We start from the raw sequence: 19,026 nt of genomic DNA, 5'->3' as shown, positions 1-19,026 counted from the left end.
TACACATCACCCATTTACGATCTCTTGTCAACTTCCTTCTGAGCTATGTCACTGTGGTGTTTACAGCCACACTGAAAAGCCCTGCCCAACTTCCTGTGCCCTCAGCTCGCGGGAGCTGCACTCACTCGCTCACGCATCGCTAGGACGTCTGGGAACATATCCTGTGGTTCTTTGTACTGCTGTAAACTGAGCCACTCTGGTGCTTTCCCAGTGAATTGAGAGAACTTGTCTGCCCTACTGTGCACAGAGTAGAATTGTGGGAAGGCATGGGAGGACTCTCAGCGCTCAGCCTGCATCCTCGCTGCAAGCTGAGTGAGTTACCAGCTCTGGCCTATACCCCTAGCCGGCAAGCTAGCCTGGGTTTAAAGCCCCACCAAATGCCAGTGAGACAGTTTTGTGCATCGATGTGGAGGGAGGGGGCTATTCATGGCAGCACCCAAGGAAGAGTCAGAGTCAGATTGGAGTGAAGAAATACCCTTGGTGCGTGTTGGCCTTTATACTTACTAATACCTAGCTTCCCCTGATGGCCTGCAGCCCTGCCTACTCCCATCTCTCCTCGCCCCTTTGGTTCAATCCATTTGCTACCCCTCCTGTTTGGTGTCATCCACCAGTTTACCCACGCTGAGTTTCAATCTGATAAGACAAGACAGGAAGCAGCCACCAAGAGTAAAAAAGCTGCTTGTTTGTTAGTCAGAAGAGACTGCAGAAAGTGTTACAAGAAACTAGAAACATCACTGCCTACAGAGTGACATACTTCTTCCCTGTAACAAATGCAGCTGTAGCATAAGACACACTGATTTGTTACATTTCAGAATAGCCCATTTTTGTTCCCCTTGTCCACGAAGGCACTGCTGAGGTACGCAATGTGTGCCTGGATTAGCCAAGATGTGCACCTCTGGGGAGGTGAATTTAATTCTAAAAGCTAGTCACCGATAAACATCTGAGAGCACCACTGTAAATAAATGTACCAGTGGTTCTGCTTGCTCTCTCTCCAGTGCAGTTTATGCCAGGTCTCCATGCAATAAAAGGGACTTTATTGTTCTGAACGGTTCAAGTGAATTCTCTCCATTTCTCTCACTACAGCTCCCCCCTAGGGAATGGGCAGCGTCCCCTCCCCTCTCACTAACAGGGAGCAGCCGGAGACGTAGGGTAGACAGTACTGTAGTCTTATCCACACAAAATTCTAGCAGTACAGGGTGACGGGACAATATTACCTAGGGCAGATAAGGGTCAGGATCCCGGGTGATTTTGAATGGCCTACAGAAGTCACTGAGGTTGAAGCCACCACTATGCTAAGCGTTTGTGGGTTCCTAAAGCTTTAATGTATTCAGATGAAAAGCTGTGTTGGATTTAAAGCGACAGATGTAACGTTATCAGAGGCAATGCCATCACAAAACTTTTAGCTACTTGTAAACAGTTGCCCTACGATGCTCAGTAGCCAGAAGACTTCTATTCACCAGGGATGCGTGCTCACTATTTTGGGGTGAAATAGGGGAGGCTGGGCTTCTTCCACCTCCTCTTGAGAATCACACAAGCTTCTGAATGGAGAGGCTACATTGTAAAGACGCCCTCGGCTCCTGAGGACGAGCTCCAGTAATGCTATGGCTAAGGTGATGCTACTACAGAGTTTGTAACCATCAGCAGCTACAGCAGTGGCCATCCATTGGCCCTATGGATTGAAAACCTTGACAAATCCACTTGCAGTCATTGAGATATTTACACAGCCCACAGGGTGTGTGAGCCATAAAAAGCAAGTTAGATTTAGTCTGATAAGACATACACCTGGTCAGGTCCACTAAACAAAGCATCAGGAAAGATTAACATTGTGTTAGGCTCCTTATCTAAGGGAGGTCTGCTTAAGGTGTACACATGGTACATCGCCAGAAGTTTGCTTTAATTTAATGCTTTAAATCAGAGAAGCTTGAATTGCTTTCAATTCATTTAATCTCACACCATCTCTTCCAAGGGCGAGGGAGGATGGTGTAATACCCATTTACAGGATTTCTTCCCTTCAGGGGCCCTTTAAGTGATATTCCCCCCCCATCATAGTAAGTCAGTGAAAGACAGGGAATAGAGTCCACAGCTCCTGCCACCCAGTTCTATGTCAGCCAAAAGAGTCTTCCTCGCTAGGAATACATAGTGCTTTACATCTTCAGTCACTTACAGACAAGCAATCTACTTGGGCCCCTGTAAGGTGCCGATGTACCCACATTTTGCAGATAGGAAGACAAAGCCACTTGCCTTAGGCCACCCCATCAGTCAGTAATATAGACAGACTATTCAAAGGTGCTGGAGCAGTCTCTATAGTTAGTACACTTTAAAACCACTAAAAGAACAGATTTTGAACCCCAAGTATGAGAATAACACTTCTGCATTAATCCAGCCCTGCAGAACAGCCAGTTGTAAAATCAAACAGTGAGCCCAGTTTGGTAATACAGATATCTATTTTATTAAAAAAGTTACAAACAGGTGGACCGTAGGGTTGTCTTACAAAATGACAAGAATGAAATCTATCGGAAAAACTTTTTACAAAGCATTATAGGTAATTGTTCAATTTTTGCACTTGTTATTCCAGATTTCACCTATCACTGATAAAGATACAGTACATTAGATATATGATGTTAGGTTACATTTTCTTTGTAGAGCCCTACTGCAGTGATTTGAACAACTCCTAAACAGATGCCATAGTAGAGACAATACATATATTGCATTTATTATTAGCTTCTTATTCTAATAAGCAACTTCACATGCAATCTATTGAGGAAGCCTAAAATAACTTTTGGTCCCTTTTTTCAAAGTGTGCTGAAGAAACCATCTTTATCTCATTTTCTCATCCTTATCACTCTAAGCTAGTTCAAGTCAAGTTTTTTTTTGCTGAGGTCAATGAAATGAATACTTTTGTTTGATAAACTACCCATAGGAAAGAACCACCAACTGATATCAACCCAACTTTTCTCCCCTTAGACAATGGAAAACTAAGATCGTAACTATTTATGTTTATTTCCTATTACTTGGTATATCTACTAAAAGACCAACAATCACCACTTAAATCTACTTTGAATACAGGGTTTGGTTTAATTCTGGTATTAAAGTGCAAACCTAAATATTAGCCTCGGCCTGTTTATAAAAGTTTGTACAAACAGGGAAAAGTGTTTTAAGTAACCACACAGCAAAGTTAGGTGTTCTGATATCCAAGCAGAAACCTTAGAGAATTTATTCTCATCGAAATTAAAATTCAACACTACGAACAGAGTCAATAAAATCTTAATTTCTGCTAAATACTGTAAATCTTAAGATCCTGTGTTCTATTAACCCAATAAACTGCATGAAAGTGGAAATACTATACTGGTGACTTCATTTGCAGTTTTGTTTGAATGCCATCATCATTTAGTGAATTTTAAATCGCTTCACCTCGCATATCCATCACTGCTTTTACTGGAGCTTTCCTTGTCAAAGTTATTTAGGTATTACAGGGAAAATGTATAGTTATATTTATCAGAAGCGTGTTCAAATGACTAAAGCTGGGCTCCTAAAAACCTAGAACTTTGGTGCAGTAGGTGAGCTGCAGTAATTAAACTTCTGCAAAACAAATTACACATTTTAAACCACCACTAGAAAAAGCTCTCATGTATGCAATAATTGTTAATAAAACTGAACAAAGATTTCATCTGCTCTTTATACATTTTCATTCTGCTTTACTACCTGTGTTATTGTTAAAATTTTCAAGTATTCAGACAAAATGTTGATCAGGTAAACAACACGGAAGGCAACGGCTGTTTGAAGCACACTTGCAGTTAGTATCACTGACACCTGGTGCTTTTCCCCTTGTTACACCAACTTTGTCTCTAACGCTAACTTGTTTACGGGGGGGAAAAAAAACAACTAAAAAGCTATTTGTGACAGTGCAAGAAAAACGTTAACAAATATTGCTTTAAAATATTATTCAGAAAGACAATTAGGAATTATAAAATGTAAGATCATTTTATTTGCATTAGATTTACAAGTGCAGAGGTCCACTAGATGTCACTTAATGTGCTGGGTAAACTTGAGCTAATTCTGGTTAGGCATACAGCCCAGTTTGGAGGATACATTATCCCTTTTCAAAAGCATACTGAAGCAGATCAGAAACTAGCAAATTTAGAAACTTAACAGAATGGAAAAACATACTACTTCATTTCAACACTGCAATTACCATTAATAAAAAGTCTGAAAACCCACAGTATTGTGAAGTAAGAACACATTAGCTGGATGCTTGATAGCCCATTTCAAATAATCCCTATTACAAATACACGATCACAAACTCCATATGACTGAGAAAAGGGATATTACATCCATACAGCATAAGAGGTGTCTTCAGTATCTTTTCATGACACTGTCACACGTAAACATAAAAGTCTCAAAGTATTGACCAACTACATTGTAGGAGAAAACTTTGCAAATAGAATTAAGCACTGATGCGAGGTAATATACAGAAGTAACCACTTGTTTAAGGCTCAATTTATTCTCCATTAACTCTTTTTAAAAAGGCATTGAGTAGGTAATACTGAGTTTAAGTATTTAATAAATACAAGTTCAGAAATTGATTAAAGAAATCAATTAAAATATTAAAAATGAATTTTTGCATATTAGCCATTAATATGAACTTAGAAAGCTAGAAAAGGAAGATAAAGAACAGATTTTAACTTATGGTAAACATGCTAAGCATTCCTGTTTAAGGTCTGTGGATCTTGAAGGCCACTGACCTTATGCACTTAGATGTATGGCAATGTGCTGTAATAGAGACAGGTTTACCAAGGCTCAGCTCTGCAACCTGGGCTGAAAGAGTTCTCCAAAGCAGCATCTGTGCAAGTTTCCTCTGAGTTTTATCTGCAATTTAGACCAAAAAAAAAAAAAAAAAAAAAGAGTGAATAAAGGCCATATTCAGATTTACACGTTTAAATCAAGTTAGCTTTAGTAAACATGTTAACGAAAAGCTGTTGGAAATTTTGTAATATTTTGACCAAAAGGACCAATTTTTCCACAGAAGCTTTGGTGAAAAAAGAGTTCCTGTTTTTTTTTTTTGTTTTGTTTTTTTCAAATGAGCGCTGTTGATAATGGAAGGCAGGCTAGCAGGCGTTACCTAGGTTTCTATACTGTGCACTTCTGTAGCACCTTATGAAGCGGTAAAGGAATAACTGAAGAATTTGAATTATTCTCTATATTGGTGACATACACTGGATTCAACCCAAAACATGCCAAGAAAATATGAAGCAGTTGTGTTCTAGGTAAACACTTACTCCTGGGGAAATTCTGTGCCATGGCACACATGCAAAATTCATGTCCAGCGCAGAATTTTTTCGCCCCCGTAGAAAACACATTTTGCCCAGGAAGAGTTACAGTATCACCTTTTGCCCAGCCAACTGTGTTCATCACAGCAGCCGGCATGTGAAGCCAGGTTGGGAGGCAGAGTGGGGCACATGGGGCTGCTGGGGGGTGGTGGTGGTCACAGACCAGGGTTCAGAAGAGGTAGTGGTGGGAGGACAGAGTGGGGCATGGGCTCAGGAGCTACTGGGGTGGCAGCATTGAGCCAAGGGCTGAATGGGAGGGGGGCTCCAGGGTCACAGGGGCAGAGGTGCCTGACTGAATGGGAGAGGCTCCCCACCTTCCTAACAATCCCTCCTCCTCCCCAAAAGAAACTGTTCCATACTTCTCCCACCCACACCCAACAATCCTCCAGGATCACTCCAAGGCTCCTTCCCTCTCCCTCAGCTCCTCTGTTACTCCTGACTCCCCGCAAGCCTTTGCACTGCTTCTGAGGGGTGCGGGAAATACGTTTCTGTATAGTAGTTTAAATGAATTACTCAAAGTTCTGTATTAATATGCCTAGTAAAGAATCTATTTATCAAAAAAAAAAATTCCATAATTTTTTTTGGTCTGTATTTTTATAGATACACTTGCTGACAGCTATTTTGAAATAAATTACCAAAACAATTGAAACTGACGTGATTACATTGTGTTATTTTGACAAAATAGAATATGCAGAATTTTGAAATACTGTGCACAGAATTTTTAATTTTTTGGCGCAGAATTCCCCCAGGAGTACACACTGCCAGATAGAAAACACTAGCTTGTTCATTTCCCCAGTAGAAAGGGCCTTACAGTATCATAACATGGACGGTGATGTTAGATTTTCCATAAACCAGGAAGTTGAACCAATCTGATTTTCAATAATAGGACTCTCTGATCAATACTAAAAAAACCTCTTAAACCATCAAAGATTAGGCTGTTTCTTGGTAGGCAGGATTGCATGTGTAGCTATTCTGAGTCACGTGTACAAACAAGTTTAATAATTCTGTCAATGCAAGAGATGCAGCTACCAATTCCATAATACCCAACACCTAACTGCTATGTCTTTGCACCCTTGATGACTTGTAGTTTAGACAAACACCTGTCAGGGATGGTCTAGACAATACTTAGTCCTGCTGTTAATGCAGGGGACAGGACTAGATGACCTCTCGAAGTCCCTTCCAGTCCTACGATTCAAGAATTCTATTTTTGTGTATCAAAAAAAAAAGGTCTTTAAAATACAGTCAGTTACAGAGACTGAGCCTTCCTTTGAAAGGATCCAGGAAACATGTAGGAGCATAATTTATCATATAAACACAACAGGAAAACACTATTTGAAGTTTTCCGGAAATTTTCAACATGGAAAAATGTTTCCTGTTTTGAATTATGTTTCTCTATAGGGTGTCATGACTTTTCAAGTTTCCTCTTTATCAATTCAATTGACAGTTGTAAAAAAAGAAAACACATCAGAGATCACATCAGATTGAGTTCTGTAATGGGTAAGTGATACTGGACAACTAGGAGCTCTGCTCAAAGCTTTCACAGCTCAGGTTGCAAGAAAACATAAGCGACCAACATTCAGAACAGAGCTCTTTTGGCCCCAGAGACTAAAAAAAGTGAAAGCTTGATTTATCAGACAAGTGCTGTACACCCAGACCCCATCTTCATTAGAGAAGTTTTCAAGATGTTTCCCTACTGTTGCTAACAATGGTGCCGCTCTACCACTTTTAGCAATGCTGAGAACCCTACTGATAAAAGGGCTGACAGCAGCCAGCTGACTGCTAGTAGGGGGTCTGTTAGACCTGCTCTGAGCATGAGTACAGGACACATTAAGAATGCCAGTAACACGCCGTTTACAACAGGGCTCCTGACGCTGGTGAACCGGTGATGGCCCGAGTGGCACATTTTTAGAAAGTGGCTCTAGCGCAGACAGGGCTCTAGAGTGAATAATCAGCCCTGAGACAGTATTTATAAAATGCCAGTCTGGGACTTGGACAGGAATTTAATGAGCAAGTATAACCATTAATATTTTCTAAGATCTGCATGGGAAAGGCAGACTGGGTGAGTCTCACAGTTTTACAAAGCTGCATAGGCCAGAGAGCTACTTTTCTAGAGTAGAACAAAAGCGTACACTTGCAAATTTAAACTCCAATGAGATGTTTTCCCCCTCACACCTAGGTACGCACATAGCTCCTATTAGCGTCACGTTATCCAGGCATGAGGAGGGGCAGATGACTGATCAAGAATACTGCTGAGATCACTCACCATAAAGTACTGTGCAAATTCATAATATACGCAGGTTTATGCAGATAACATTCAGTATCTTTGGTAGTTGAATAAATTTGTTACATATTTGGAGGAAGTTTCAGAGAAAAGATGGACCGTCAGACTGAGGAATCAAAAGAGCAAGAGCTACAAGCTGATAAATTAAGTGGCAACACATCAAAACTAGATATTCATCTAAAAAACGCATAAAGGAATTTCATTAAAATCTGCTGCTAAATTAGAGGGAGGGGTGCAAAAGATAGCAAACACAGGACCACTTCTTCCTAAGGCTGGGTGCAATGGAATATTAGGAAACTGGAGACCAATAAATGTCACCTTCAGTGCCATATGCACTGGTTGAAACAATAATTCAAGAAAGTATCTGGGAAGAACATGATCTGAAAGGACAAATCAGAATGGCTTCTGTGAAGGAAAGTCCTGGCTTTCCTTTTTAGTAGAACCAGGAGACAAGGAGACAAGGGCCAGGTGGTGGGAGCCAGGGATGCAGAAAGGAGGTAAGAGCTTGAGCAACAGGTGAGATCATAGAGCCTAAGAAGAGCCCGTGAATGGAGATGGGAGGTGAGGGGGAAGAAGGCCCCAGAGCAAAGGGAGGATTGGATGGGACATGAAGAGTCTATGGATATTAAAGAGACAATGGGAGAATAGGGAAAGAAGAGAACTTTGCTTTCCGAGAGCTGGAGAGATTGCTGTGTGGGACAATTATCACCTGCCCCCTTACAACGAATACCAATAGCTTCTTGAGAAATGTTGTAATTGCAAACTGAGGCAAAATCAAGAGGAGAGGTGGTTCAGACTGAAAAAAGCATGGGAACTCCTGCAACAGAAAATATTATAATGGCATTATTTAAGTCAATGGTACAAATTCACCTTCAATATGGTGTTTAGATCTGGTCGCCCTACCTCAGGAGAGAGAGAGGCCAGAATTTAGAAGGGATCTGGAAATGGAGGATACAAAGAATTAAGAGGCACAGAAAGGCTTCCATATGAGGAGAGAGACTGAACATTGGGTTTCAGAGTAGCAGCCGTGTTAGTCTGTATTCGCAAAAAGAAAAGGAGTACTTGTGGCACCTTAGAGACTAACCAATTTATTTGAGCATAAGCTTTCGTGAGCTACAGCTCACTTCATCGGAACGTTTAGAGATATGAAATGGAGCAAGATTAGCCAGCAGAATTCATTGCCTCTAGGTATCAAGGCCAAGAACTTAGTAGGATTCAAAGGAAGACATTTATATACTAAAGACTGTGGATGTTCTCATTAGCTGTAGTTTTGTGGGTTTTTTTTAAACAAGAGATCCTGATGTTTTAGGACACAAGCCAACAACTGATTAATGAGATTAGGAAGATTCTCTAAGCATCCACTATGAAGTTTCATGAACAATCCCCTAAAGCATCTGTGCTGGCCTAGATGGGCCATTGGCATGTTCTGGTGTGGCAAGTCAGAAATGCATGTAGCTTCAACACGCAAGGTAAAGCCAATAATGTCATACTGGCCACTATATCTGAGGGTTAATTGCCTGGAACTCACATGGGAAGTAGTCACAAGACTAGCTGAACCATCTGGCTTTGTTTTACTCAAAGTGAGACTAACCCAGCAGCATTTTGAGTCAAAATCAAAGGCAGCAATCTGTAGTTTCTCTAGTCAGAGCAGTTCTGCTCTATCAGCCCAGTGCTCAGGGTACTAACCTGGCACCTGGGTTCAATTTTCTGCTCCACCACACTTCCCATGTAACTGTGAGCAAGTCAGTCTCTCTGTGCCTCAGTTGCTCATCTGTGAAACGGGGACAGTGAAGCTTCCCCACCTCACAGGAGTGCTGTGAGGATAGAAGTACATTAAAGATGGTGATACTAAGTAGTGGGGGCCATATAGGTACTTAAGACAGACATGACATTTCACACTCACAAGGTGCTTTATACATGTAATGGATATTAATGGAGAGTTCCCTGTGCCCATACTCTTGATGTTGAGGTGGTCAGACAACCCACAACTTCAAGTACAATATTATCCTATTCTTCCCCACCTGTCATTCTCCTACAAAAGAGAGTCTTTGGCTAAGACAACTTTCACAGGGATTATGTCCTCACCCCTTTCCTCCAAGGTTGCCGAGTTACAGCTGCCATGAGGAAAGCAGAGGTACTCCTTATAATACTGTTACCTGCCTCTATATATACAGGCAGCAGTGCTAGAGAGGGAGACTGTGAGCTGTGGTCACTGAAGGCCAACCATAGTCTTGCAAGAGAGCTTTTACCCCTGCAGAGGGGGAAATGGAAGGAAGGGGGTGGGGAGAAGCGGAAAGATAAAGGCCCTATTGAACTCACTGCACTCTTCCAACCACACCTGTGCACAGAGTCACTGGAGTGGAGGGAGGAGTTTCAAGCACTTCTGCTTCCACAGACAAGCAGAGCTCTGAAAGAGGACAGAATTCTGCCTCCATTCGAAATAGGCAGCCCTGCAGACTGGAATTCTCTCTCTTGGGGCTCTGAGGAAGTGCACTGACAGACTGAAGAATGCACAATCCCAGTGACGACAAATCAAGTGTGATGTTCTGACTGCTGAAATGCAGCCACTTCTGAGGTGGCAGGCAGCCAGCCAGCCAGCAAGGAGAAACCCCTCCACACAATTCCATCTTTTCAGTTTTGTTCAGCTAGAATGCAAGACTCCCACATATATTCTTAAATTTAAAATACTGTCATTACTTTCAACTACAATTCAACTATTTTTGAAAATAAAAATTACAAATCATTACAACCACCTGACTTCAGAGCCATTTATTTGGAAACCAACATTACTATATCTCCCCGTTCTTTATTAGAAAAGAATATTTGTACAAAGAGAGGTGTGCTGGAGTGGCCTGTACATGGAGTTGACCAAATTAATGAATTCTGAATGTTTTCTCTGACCAGACTAAATTAACCTCACCATTTCTTTTTCAGGTCCTGAAACATACATTGACAGCCAGAGGCTACTTTCACAGGACATCTCAGCAACCATCACCAGTGAAGCCAGCTTACAGAAGTCAGCAATAAAATGGAAATTACGAGCACTCCCATAAGCCAATGCTTAAGCAGGAAGTCTTGGCAGCTGTGACAGACATACCATTAAAGTGGAAAGCTGAGTTGGGCAGCTGGGATGGACATTGTGGGAGCTTTGTTAAGAGAATGTGAGTTCATATACTGAGTGCCCCATAAGTCTGGTTAGTGGGGGACTCAGCACATAGTTAAAGTCTATTTGACTAGCGGCAATTCATTTGGATAATTATATTTGCAGGTGACTTTTGAGAGGTCATTTGCACCTAATGAAGTCAGAATCGCACTGCAACTATCACCATAGATCACTAGAGATAAAGATGTCACCAATACAGTATTGGTAGTCGTCATCCAGTGAATTGGTGCACAGGAATTCAGGCCTCCTTTTATGTTGTAAGTGCCTAACTAGTATTAATACACAGGATATTTCAGATAGAGGCAGTAACCCCTGGTTAAGCATACTGATGTAACATACAGAGGTTATTTCACATAAAGGTGCCTATTTCTAATACATTAAGTACTCATGTGCTGCTGGGGCCACACACTTTCTCTCAGTAGAGGCTGCAAGACATTTCAAGGTTAGACCAACTAATTTTAGAGTGCTTGTGACAGCTTAATCTGCTCATTTAAACACAACAGTTAACCACCTCAATTAAATATGAGCGTTCAACCCACCTGCTCTGTATGGCCATGATTGAGGTTTTTCTTTATTTTTTCTCACTGGACGATGCAAGTTGTACAACACTGATCTTGTTTTTCAGGCAGGGACGCATAGTTCATTTGCCTGACGATCTCGGCAAACAGTTCATCCACCATGGTTTTACTCTTGGCCGACGTTTCCATGAATGGACAGCCCCACTCCTGAGCCAAAGCTCTGCCTTCTGCAGATAAGACCTCCCTCTCAGATTCCAGATCCACTTTATTCCCCACTAGGATTAGAGGAACTTTTTCATATCTCTTCACTCGGACAATCTGGTCCCTCATTGGCTTGATGTCCTGATTAAACAATCCAACTGGTTAATACACTTTTAGTACTAATCATATTTTAAAATAGTAATCACAAATGATTGCTGTAAAAGTTAACACTGGTTCCAGGAAATAGCTCACTGTAAAAACAAGTGTTTTAACAAGCCCATAGATCTTATGTCTAACTAAAAACAAACATAACAGCTTATTAAAAATTCCTAAATGGATACCTTGGATTTAGACTAGGGTGTGTCTAAAATTCAGAAATTTATCCTCCATCTGTAATGCACATTCTTCAGGGCACATGGCACTTCCTGTGTGTTTAGAAAGTGCACTGCTGCAATGTAAAATTACCTCTCATTTCCCAGAAAACCTTTTGGTTAGGATTGGAGCTGGTCAGGAATTGACAAAACAGTTTCCCATTGGAAAATGCTGATTTGTCAAAACCAGAACTTGTTGAGAAGGTTTCTTAGGTCTAGGAAGGAATTTCCAGCCACACTGAGAATAGCCTGGTGGTTATGGCAATCACCATCCCAGGTGAACTCCCTAGGATGGGGTAATTTTCTGTGCAAAGTTTCAAAAGGTCTCAGTTACATTCTGACAAAGAACCAGAAAAACTGAAATCTCAAACATTTTCATAGGCTGGGTGACCATTTTTCTTGCCCAGCTCTAGTTAAAATAAAGGCAGATTTTGTATAAATTAACTTAAAGTTTGGAACTGAACTAATTTTCTGGTCCTCAGCAGGATTTTCTACAAAAAGAGAAGTTCGCCTTTAAACTCATGACCGAAACTGAAGTCTACATTACGCATCTACGTTAAGTGATCACTTACACAGATGGGAAACTTGTGGCCAGCCTACTGCCTATGAAAGTTAATTAAATTTTTAACTCACTATCTTCTCCCACATATTAGCAGCATGCTTAAAAGTGTTCACTGTGAACACACTTGGTTATGCCTAAATGACAAATTTAGATACAATAAAGACATGTTTTAATATTCTGTGAAACCCAATAATCCTATAATCTTCCCAAAAGTGAAAAAGGAAGAGACATTTATTTACCATACTCTTGAAAGTTTAGATCCACTTCCTCCATCACCTCAGATTTAAGATTTTAATTTGTTACAATAAATAAAGGTTTACAATTTCTTGCAGGGTTCTAGGAGAGACACAATTAAGTGCTTGAAGCTGCCACTGGTAATGGAACTTCACAGAGAGATTTACATCCACGCTGTTCTGATTAAATGTGCTAAAGAAAAATGAAAACCAAGCAACTGAAGTGGAATATATTAATCCACTCTTAGATTTTTTTTCTTAACTACATGCCTCAATTCTTGAGGGAAAACCTCCCAATTCCTAGATGAGAGCTGATAATAGGCAGGAGAGAAACACCCCAGCATGAGGATTGTAGTTCCTTTGCAAGGGAAAAAAATCTCTAACTTGGATACAATTTATCTAGGTAGGTACCCTCATCTAAGATAATGTTCAGCCTTCAACAGAAACATTCTGCCTTAGGGGGGGTGTAAAAGGTTTTGCCAAGCAGCTGGACTACACCCAGCAGAAGCAACCTAATTCAAGCCAACAAACAAGTTCCAAATCCCTGTTGCCAAGTCCAGTCATTTCCCACAGATACAAGCTGCTTATTACCAGAGGCAGTTTAGGCCAGTTACAGGTTGAGGGACTTTTTTGCTTCTTGTCAGTTTTTGCAATGCAAGTTTGTGGGTTGAATTTCATTTTCACATGTGACCTGTCGTTCTCATGAACACACCACCCACGCAGTGTGAGCATTAAGCTTACACTCGATGGCAGCTTGTTATATATAGAGAAAAAAAGTATCAGGGTTTATTAGCAAGATTCACAAGTTATAAGGTAGCAAGTTCAGTTCAGAAAACAGGCAACCCACCCGCCCGTATGAGAGTAACCGGCAAAATATTGCTTTTCAAAGAGCAGTGTTTAAAAGCACGCAACAGGTCAAATCTAACCCCAAATTCGGGATTTACAGACATTTATTTTTAAAGATGACTGAAGACAAGTGCTTTATTTACCAGAATCCAAGGGGAATAGTTTTGCAACCCGAGTATTGTAGCTTCCTGCTAGTGCTCGGTAGTTTTCCTCGTTTATACCGACAGCAGAAAGGTAACCCCCCCCCCCCCAACCTGCTTTTGACAGGAATAACACAAGGCGGGGGATGGGCGACAGGGCACGGACCCCTTGTTCTGTTCACGCCTTCTGGGGCCCCTGGCACCGGCCCCGGCGGGCGGGCAGGCCGCCGGGCTCGGGGGACCTTCGGCCTGACCCCGTCTGGCCGCCTTCCCCGCCGGGGGCCGCGCTGGACTCGAGACCCGAGCGAGGGCCGAGGCGGGGGGGCCGGGGCCGGGGCCGGTTACCTGGAAGCTCTGCTGGTTGACCAGGCTGTAGACCAGGATGAAGCCCTGGCCGTTCTTGATGTAGAGGTCCCGCATGGAGGCGAACTGCTCGGTGCCGGCGGTGTCCAGGATCTCCAGCACGGAGGGGGACGAGTCCACCTCGATCTCCTTGCGGTAGAAGTCCTCGATGGTGGGGTCGTACTTCTCGATGAAGGTGCCCGTGACGAACTGCACGGTCAGGGCGGACTTGCCCACGCCGCCGCTGCCCAGCACCACCACCTTGTACTCCCTCATGGGGCCGGCGGGCCGGGCGCCCCGGCGGGGCGGGGCGGGGCGGGCGGTCACTGGGCGGCCGGGGAGCGCATCGCCCCGCGGCGGCGGCTGCTGCTGCTGCTACCCCGGCCCGGAGGCCTCAGGCCGCGGCTAGGCCCGGCGCGGGGCGCTGGGGGGCGGGGGGGGGGGGAGAAAGTCGTTGGCGGCTGGCCTGGCCCGGCCCGCGCCCCCCGGCCTCACTCCACGGCCCGGCCTGGGGCCGCCCGGAAGGGTTTCAGCGCGGCACCGGCGGGCTGCGCGAGCGAGGGCCGCCCCCGCGCACTTCCGCACAGGGGAGCCCCGGCGCCGCGGTTCCGGGCTGAGAGACCCGGCCGGGGGGCGGGGGACCCTGAACGCGGCGACACCGCCCCGCCCCCACCCCGCCCGAGGGGGGGACCTTGAACGCGGTGACACCGCCCCGCCCCCACCCCGCCCGAGGGGGGGACCCTGAACGCGGCGACACCGCCCCGCCCCCACCCCGCCCGAGGGGGGGGACCGTGAACGCGGTGACACCGCCCCGCCCCCACCCCGCCCGAGGGGGGGACCCTGAACGCGGCGACACCGCCCCGCCCCCACCCCGCCCGAGGGGGGGGACCGTGAACGCGGTGACACCGCCCCGCCCCCACCCCGCCCGAGGGGGGGACCCTGAACGCGGCGACACCGCCCCGCCCCCACCCCGCCCGAGGGGGGGGACCGTGAACGCGGTGACACCGCTCCGCCCCCACCCCGCCCGAGGGGGGGACCCTGAACGCGGCGACACCGCCCCGCCCCCACCCCGCCCGAGGGGGGGGACCGTGAACGCGGTGACACCGCCCCGCCCCCACCCCGCCCGAGGGGGGGACCGTGAACGCGGTGACACCGCCCCGCCCCCACCCCGCCCGAGGGGGGGACCTTGAACGCGGTGACACCGCCCCGCCCCCACCCCGCCCGAGGGGGGGACCCTGAACGCGGCGACACCGCCCCGCCCCCACCCCGCCCGAGGGGGGGGACCGTGAACGCGGTGACACCGCCCCGCCCCCACCCCGCCCGAGGGGGGGACCGTGAACGCGGTGACACCGCCCCGCCCCCACGCGAGTCCTCGCGAGCGGGGCGCCGGCCGCTCCCCCAGGCTGGGAGGCACCCGGGGGCTCGGCCGGCGCCCTGCAGCCAGGCTCCGTTGCCAACACTTAGGAAACGCGCCTGGATCAGGGCGAAGCGCCCCGGGGCTGCGGTTTAGTCCTCGCTGCTCCTTCCCCTCCCGGCGGCCGGGGGCTCCAGCCGTCCCCGCGGCCTCCTCCCGGGCCGGCCCCGCCGCTGTGTCGGGCGGCGAGAGCGGCGAGCCCAGCCCCGCGCGCAGGCTGCGGTAGCTCCTGCTTCCCTCGAGCCCGGGCTGCGGCTCCGGCCTTCCTCCAAAGCGGGTTTCGGAAGCGTGGCCCGCCGGCACCGGGAACGCTCCAGCTCCGAACTTCGGATCAAAAGCAGCTGCCCTGTATTTCTTCTTTTAAAATCCCATCTAAACCAAACTGCGGGAGGGGAGGAGACACTCAGGCTTGTTGGACAAAACTCAGATTTTCCAGTGCATGAGAAATTCTGATTTTGCAACAAGGATCAGGGGGTAGCTGTGTTGGGCTGTATCCACAAAAACAACAAGGAGTCCGGTGGCATCTTAAAGACGAGCAGATTTATTTGGGCTTAAGCTTTCGTGGGTAAAAACCGGCTTCTTGATGCATATTGCAACATTTCTTGCAAAGCAGAAATCCTGAAAACAATTCATCTTGCAAGTACCAAGTTGGTGTTCCACAATGGAATATACTCCCCAGGACCCACCGCCCGGACTGAAGTTGACGTTATTGTCAGTTTCATGGGTAGCCATGAAACCACAAAACTATCCCATTCAGTCTGCTCCTGGAACTCCCAGGGTCTGTAGATCAGGACTAGCCCTGGGGCTGAGGATCCTAGGGTTTCCAGATTCCTGGGCCAGCTGGCCCCCAGGGCTGCCTGCTTGGGCACGGGTCACCCCAGGAGTCTGGAGAGCTGGCAGGAGTCGTGGTGGGACTGACCTGAAGCTGCAGAACCAGTCCCAGGACCTCCAGCCTTCCAGCTTTGCAGCAGACCATCTGGAAGCTATAAGAGCCCCAGCTCAAATCAGGGTTCTCAAGGCTCCCTGCTGTAGAGCTGGGAGCCTAGATTGGAGAGCCCTGGGCGAAGCTGGTGTTGTCTGGGCTTCCAGCTGTGGATGGGGGAGCTGAGCACTGACTAGAGCCAGCGGGTCCCCCAGGGCTTTCCAGCTCCTGGCTGCATGGCAGGGAGTCTGGAAACTGGCTGGAAGCCTTGGCATGGCAGTGCTGCCCTGGAGCTGCAGATCTTGCAAACTCAGGCTCACTGTCTGTGGGGCAGTCCACATGGCCTGGCTGACTTGGAGTTGTGGACCCTGGAAAGCCAGAGTCCCCAGCAACCTGCCAGGGGAACAGAACTGTTGGAAACCTGCCCCTGATTCAACAAGAGTTTGTTGAGCTGGACTCACTTTCTCAAGACATTTCAGGTTTCATTTTCACACCAGCTCTATTTTTGAGTGCTTGAGGTTGGCAATTTTACTAACGCCTCCCTCACCCTGCAGAGGGGAACTCCCAACGGTGCAACATTGACATCTCCTTCCACCCCATATGGGGACCCCAAACAGTGTGACACGGACAACTCCCCCAGCCAGGAGAGGGGTGGGGCCCAAACCCTCCCATCCGCTCATTCAGTGAAGGTGTGATTACCTGGCAAACTGTGGGCACAATGCCAAAGCCTGGGAAGGGCTGAGCCCTCATGTCCTGCCTCACCCCTTCCACTCAGCATTATATACGCCTCCTTCCTCCTAGTGCTTATCCTTCCTGGCTCCTTCTCCCTTATGCTGTACATAGGACTGGGCCCTTCCCAATTTTTCTTCAGACTTTGGGCAAAAGCTGAACACAAACAGAAGTCACATTCAGTACTTGTTACTGGCAAAGCTCCCCGACAGTCTCCAGCATTACTGGGGTTGCCATAGACCCCGGCTGAACACACCTTCCTATCCCTTCAAGGGGCCACATGTTGTTGGCAAGCACGGACTAAACACCAGAGCACGTACAATGTCACAGCGCTGCGCCACTCGCCAACACCCTCCACACCTCTGCAGAACACAACAAATGACCAGGGGCTGCAGCGACATGGTCAGAAAAACTAGATTTTTTTTCCCCCTGTCGAATTTTCTGCTGTAAAAGAAACCCGGTTGAAAGATTTTGGTAAAAATCGTTTGACTTCCCTCAGACATTTTCTATATAAAATGAAAATTTTAATTTAGTTTCAATCTCAAATGCCATTTTATTTGGTCTTTTTTTAACTGAAAATTTTCTTATTGCTTAATTATGTTTCCCCTCCTCTTTTTGTCCTTTCCCCGTTTTTAACTGAAAAAAGGAGCAAAGTAAAAAAGTGGAAGAAAGTGGAGGAAAAACACTCTTCAAACCTTTTTATTCTTTAAAAGAGTAAAATGTGTTATTAACTCAGTTACACTTTTTACTATTTAAATAGTAAAAAGATGTGAAAAAATAATTTTCCTTCCACATTCTTACTGGTTTCCAACTGGAAAGTTTTTCTGTGAAAAATTTCATTTTCAATGAAACACTAATTTCCAATTAAAAGAAATTTTCACTAGAAACTTTTTCACCAGCTCTATGCTGCAGTCCTCACACAGACAAAATTTACCACAGAGGTATGGATGAGAAATGAGGCACTGCTTTTTTCCTATTTATAACCTTGTTACCTTTTGGTTTAACATACTAAATCAGAGTGAACTCAGGAGCCGGCAGAGACAAGCTATCATTTTAGAATAGGACTGTAAAACTGATGTTCCTTTGGTATATAGGATTTATACAAGATGCCAGGTAAAATTTGGAATTCCAAATACTTCTTGAGGAGATGAGATTAGATGCTCTCTGGTTCTAATTCAACTCCCAGATAAAACCAATGGAAAGACTCCTATTGACGTCAGTGGAAATTTGATCAGGCCTTCTCTGAAGGTATAACATTCTTTGGCATATTAAAGATTATATACCTGTATCTCTGTGGAAACCTGATTGTTTCTAGATGGCTGCACCCTCTCACGCCCACAGGTTTTCACAACAATTTTTATGCAGCAGGACTAGGAAACTTTTACACCCTATATTTATGTTAACCAGCTGCACCATTAATACCCCCATTAAGGTAGGCAGATCTATGAATCTACATCTGCATTGGCTTTGACCTCAGGTCAGGAGCCATTAACTCAGCGCATTATGAAAACCGCTAAGGCTGAAGGGAAGCAATCCTTGGTAACTAGTTGGGGATGATAGCATGGTGGAAAATGGTTTTGTCCTGTCTGCACAGGCCATATGCAGTCAGGGCACTATTCATTACACGACAATCCACATATTGAGTTTGCATTGATTAGAACGTGTTTGCTGACAGTCGAGTTAGCAGGGTGAATAGGTTCTCAGCATAGTGCTGAGACTTGACCCTTTAGCTTTTTTGCTTTTATTATTGTTGCTGTATGAAAAGTCTGACAGAATCAATACAAAATAGCATTAAAAATAAACTGGTGTTGTATGGCTCTAGGAAATTATTTGTTTGATGACTTGAGTTTTGTTACCTTTCTCTCTCTCCTGATTTACAGGAGCTGTCCTAGAAGACATAAACTCAGGAGACGCTAGGTGTCAGTAAAGGATTTAAAAAAAAGCAACTGAAGGCTGAAAATCTGCAGAAATGACCTT

General features: G+C 45.5%; 1 protein-coding gene across 1 annotated transcript; it reads right to left on the bottom strand.

Moving 5' to 3' along the window:
- Nucleotides 1–11,310: 11,310 nt before the first annotated feature.
- RAP2C (RAP2C, member of RAS oncogene family) lies at nucleotides 11,311–14,276 on the bottom strand. The gene is made up of 2 exons (XM_074962753.1): nucleotides 13,988–14,276; nucleotides 11,311–11,631 (listed from the first exon to the last, which is right to left on the bottom strand). Exons 1-2 carry the CDS (start codon nucleotides 14,258–14,260, stop codon nucleotides 11,353–11,355), a joined length of 552 nt encoding a protein of 183 aa, XP_074818854.1. The 5' UTR covers nucleotides 14,261–14,276; the 3' UTR covers nucleotides 11,311–11,352.
- Between the last annotated feature and the right edge of the window lie 4,750 nt (nucleotides 14,277–19,026).

This window comes from Natator depressus, chromosome 9, assembly GCF_965152275.1.
Source record: "Natator depressus isolate rNatDep1 chromosome 9, rNatDep2.hap1, whole genome shotgun sequence".
Lineage (NCBI taxonomy): Eukaryota > Metazoa > Chordata > Testudines > Cheloniidae > Natator > Natator depressus.
The sequence above is the reverse complement of the archived record's forward strand: the minus strand, read 5'-3'. Positions and strand labels throughout refer to the sequence as shown.

Coding starts and splice junctions, on each gene's coding strand:
- RAP2C (XM_074962753.1), bottom strand. CDS start 14,260: ATGAGGGAGTACAAGGTGGTGGTGCTGGGCAGCGGCGGCGTGGGCAAG. Junction 11,632..13,987: donor TCAACCAGCAGAGCTTCCAG/GTAACCGGCCCC, acceptor TTGTTTAATCAG/GACATCAAGCCAATGAGGGA.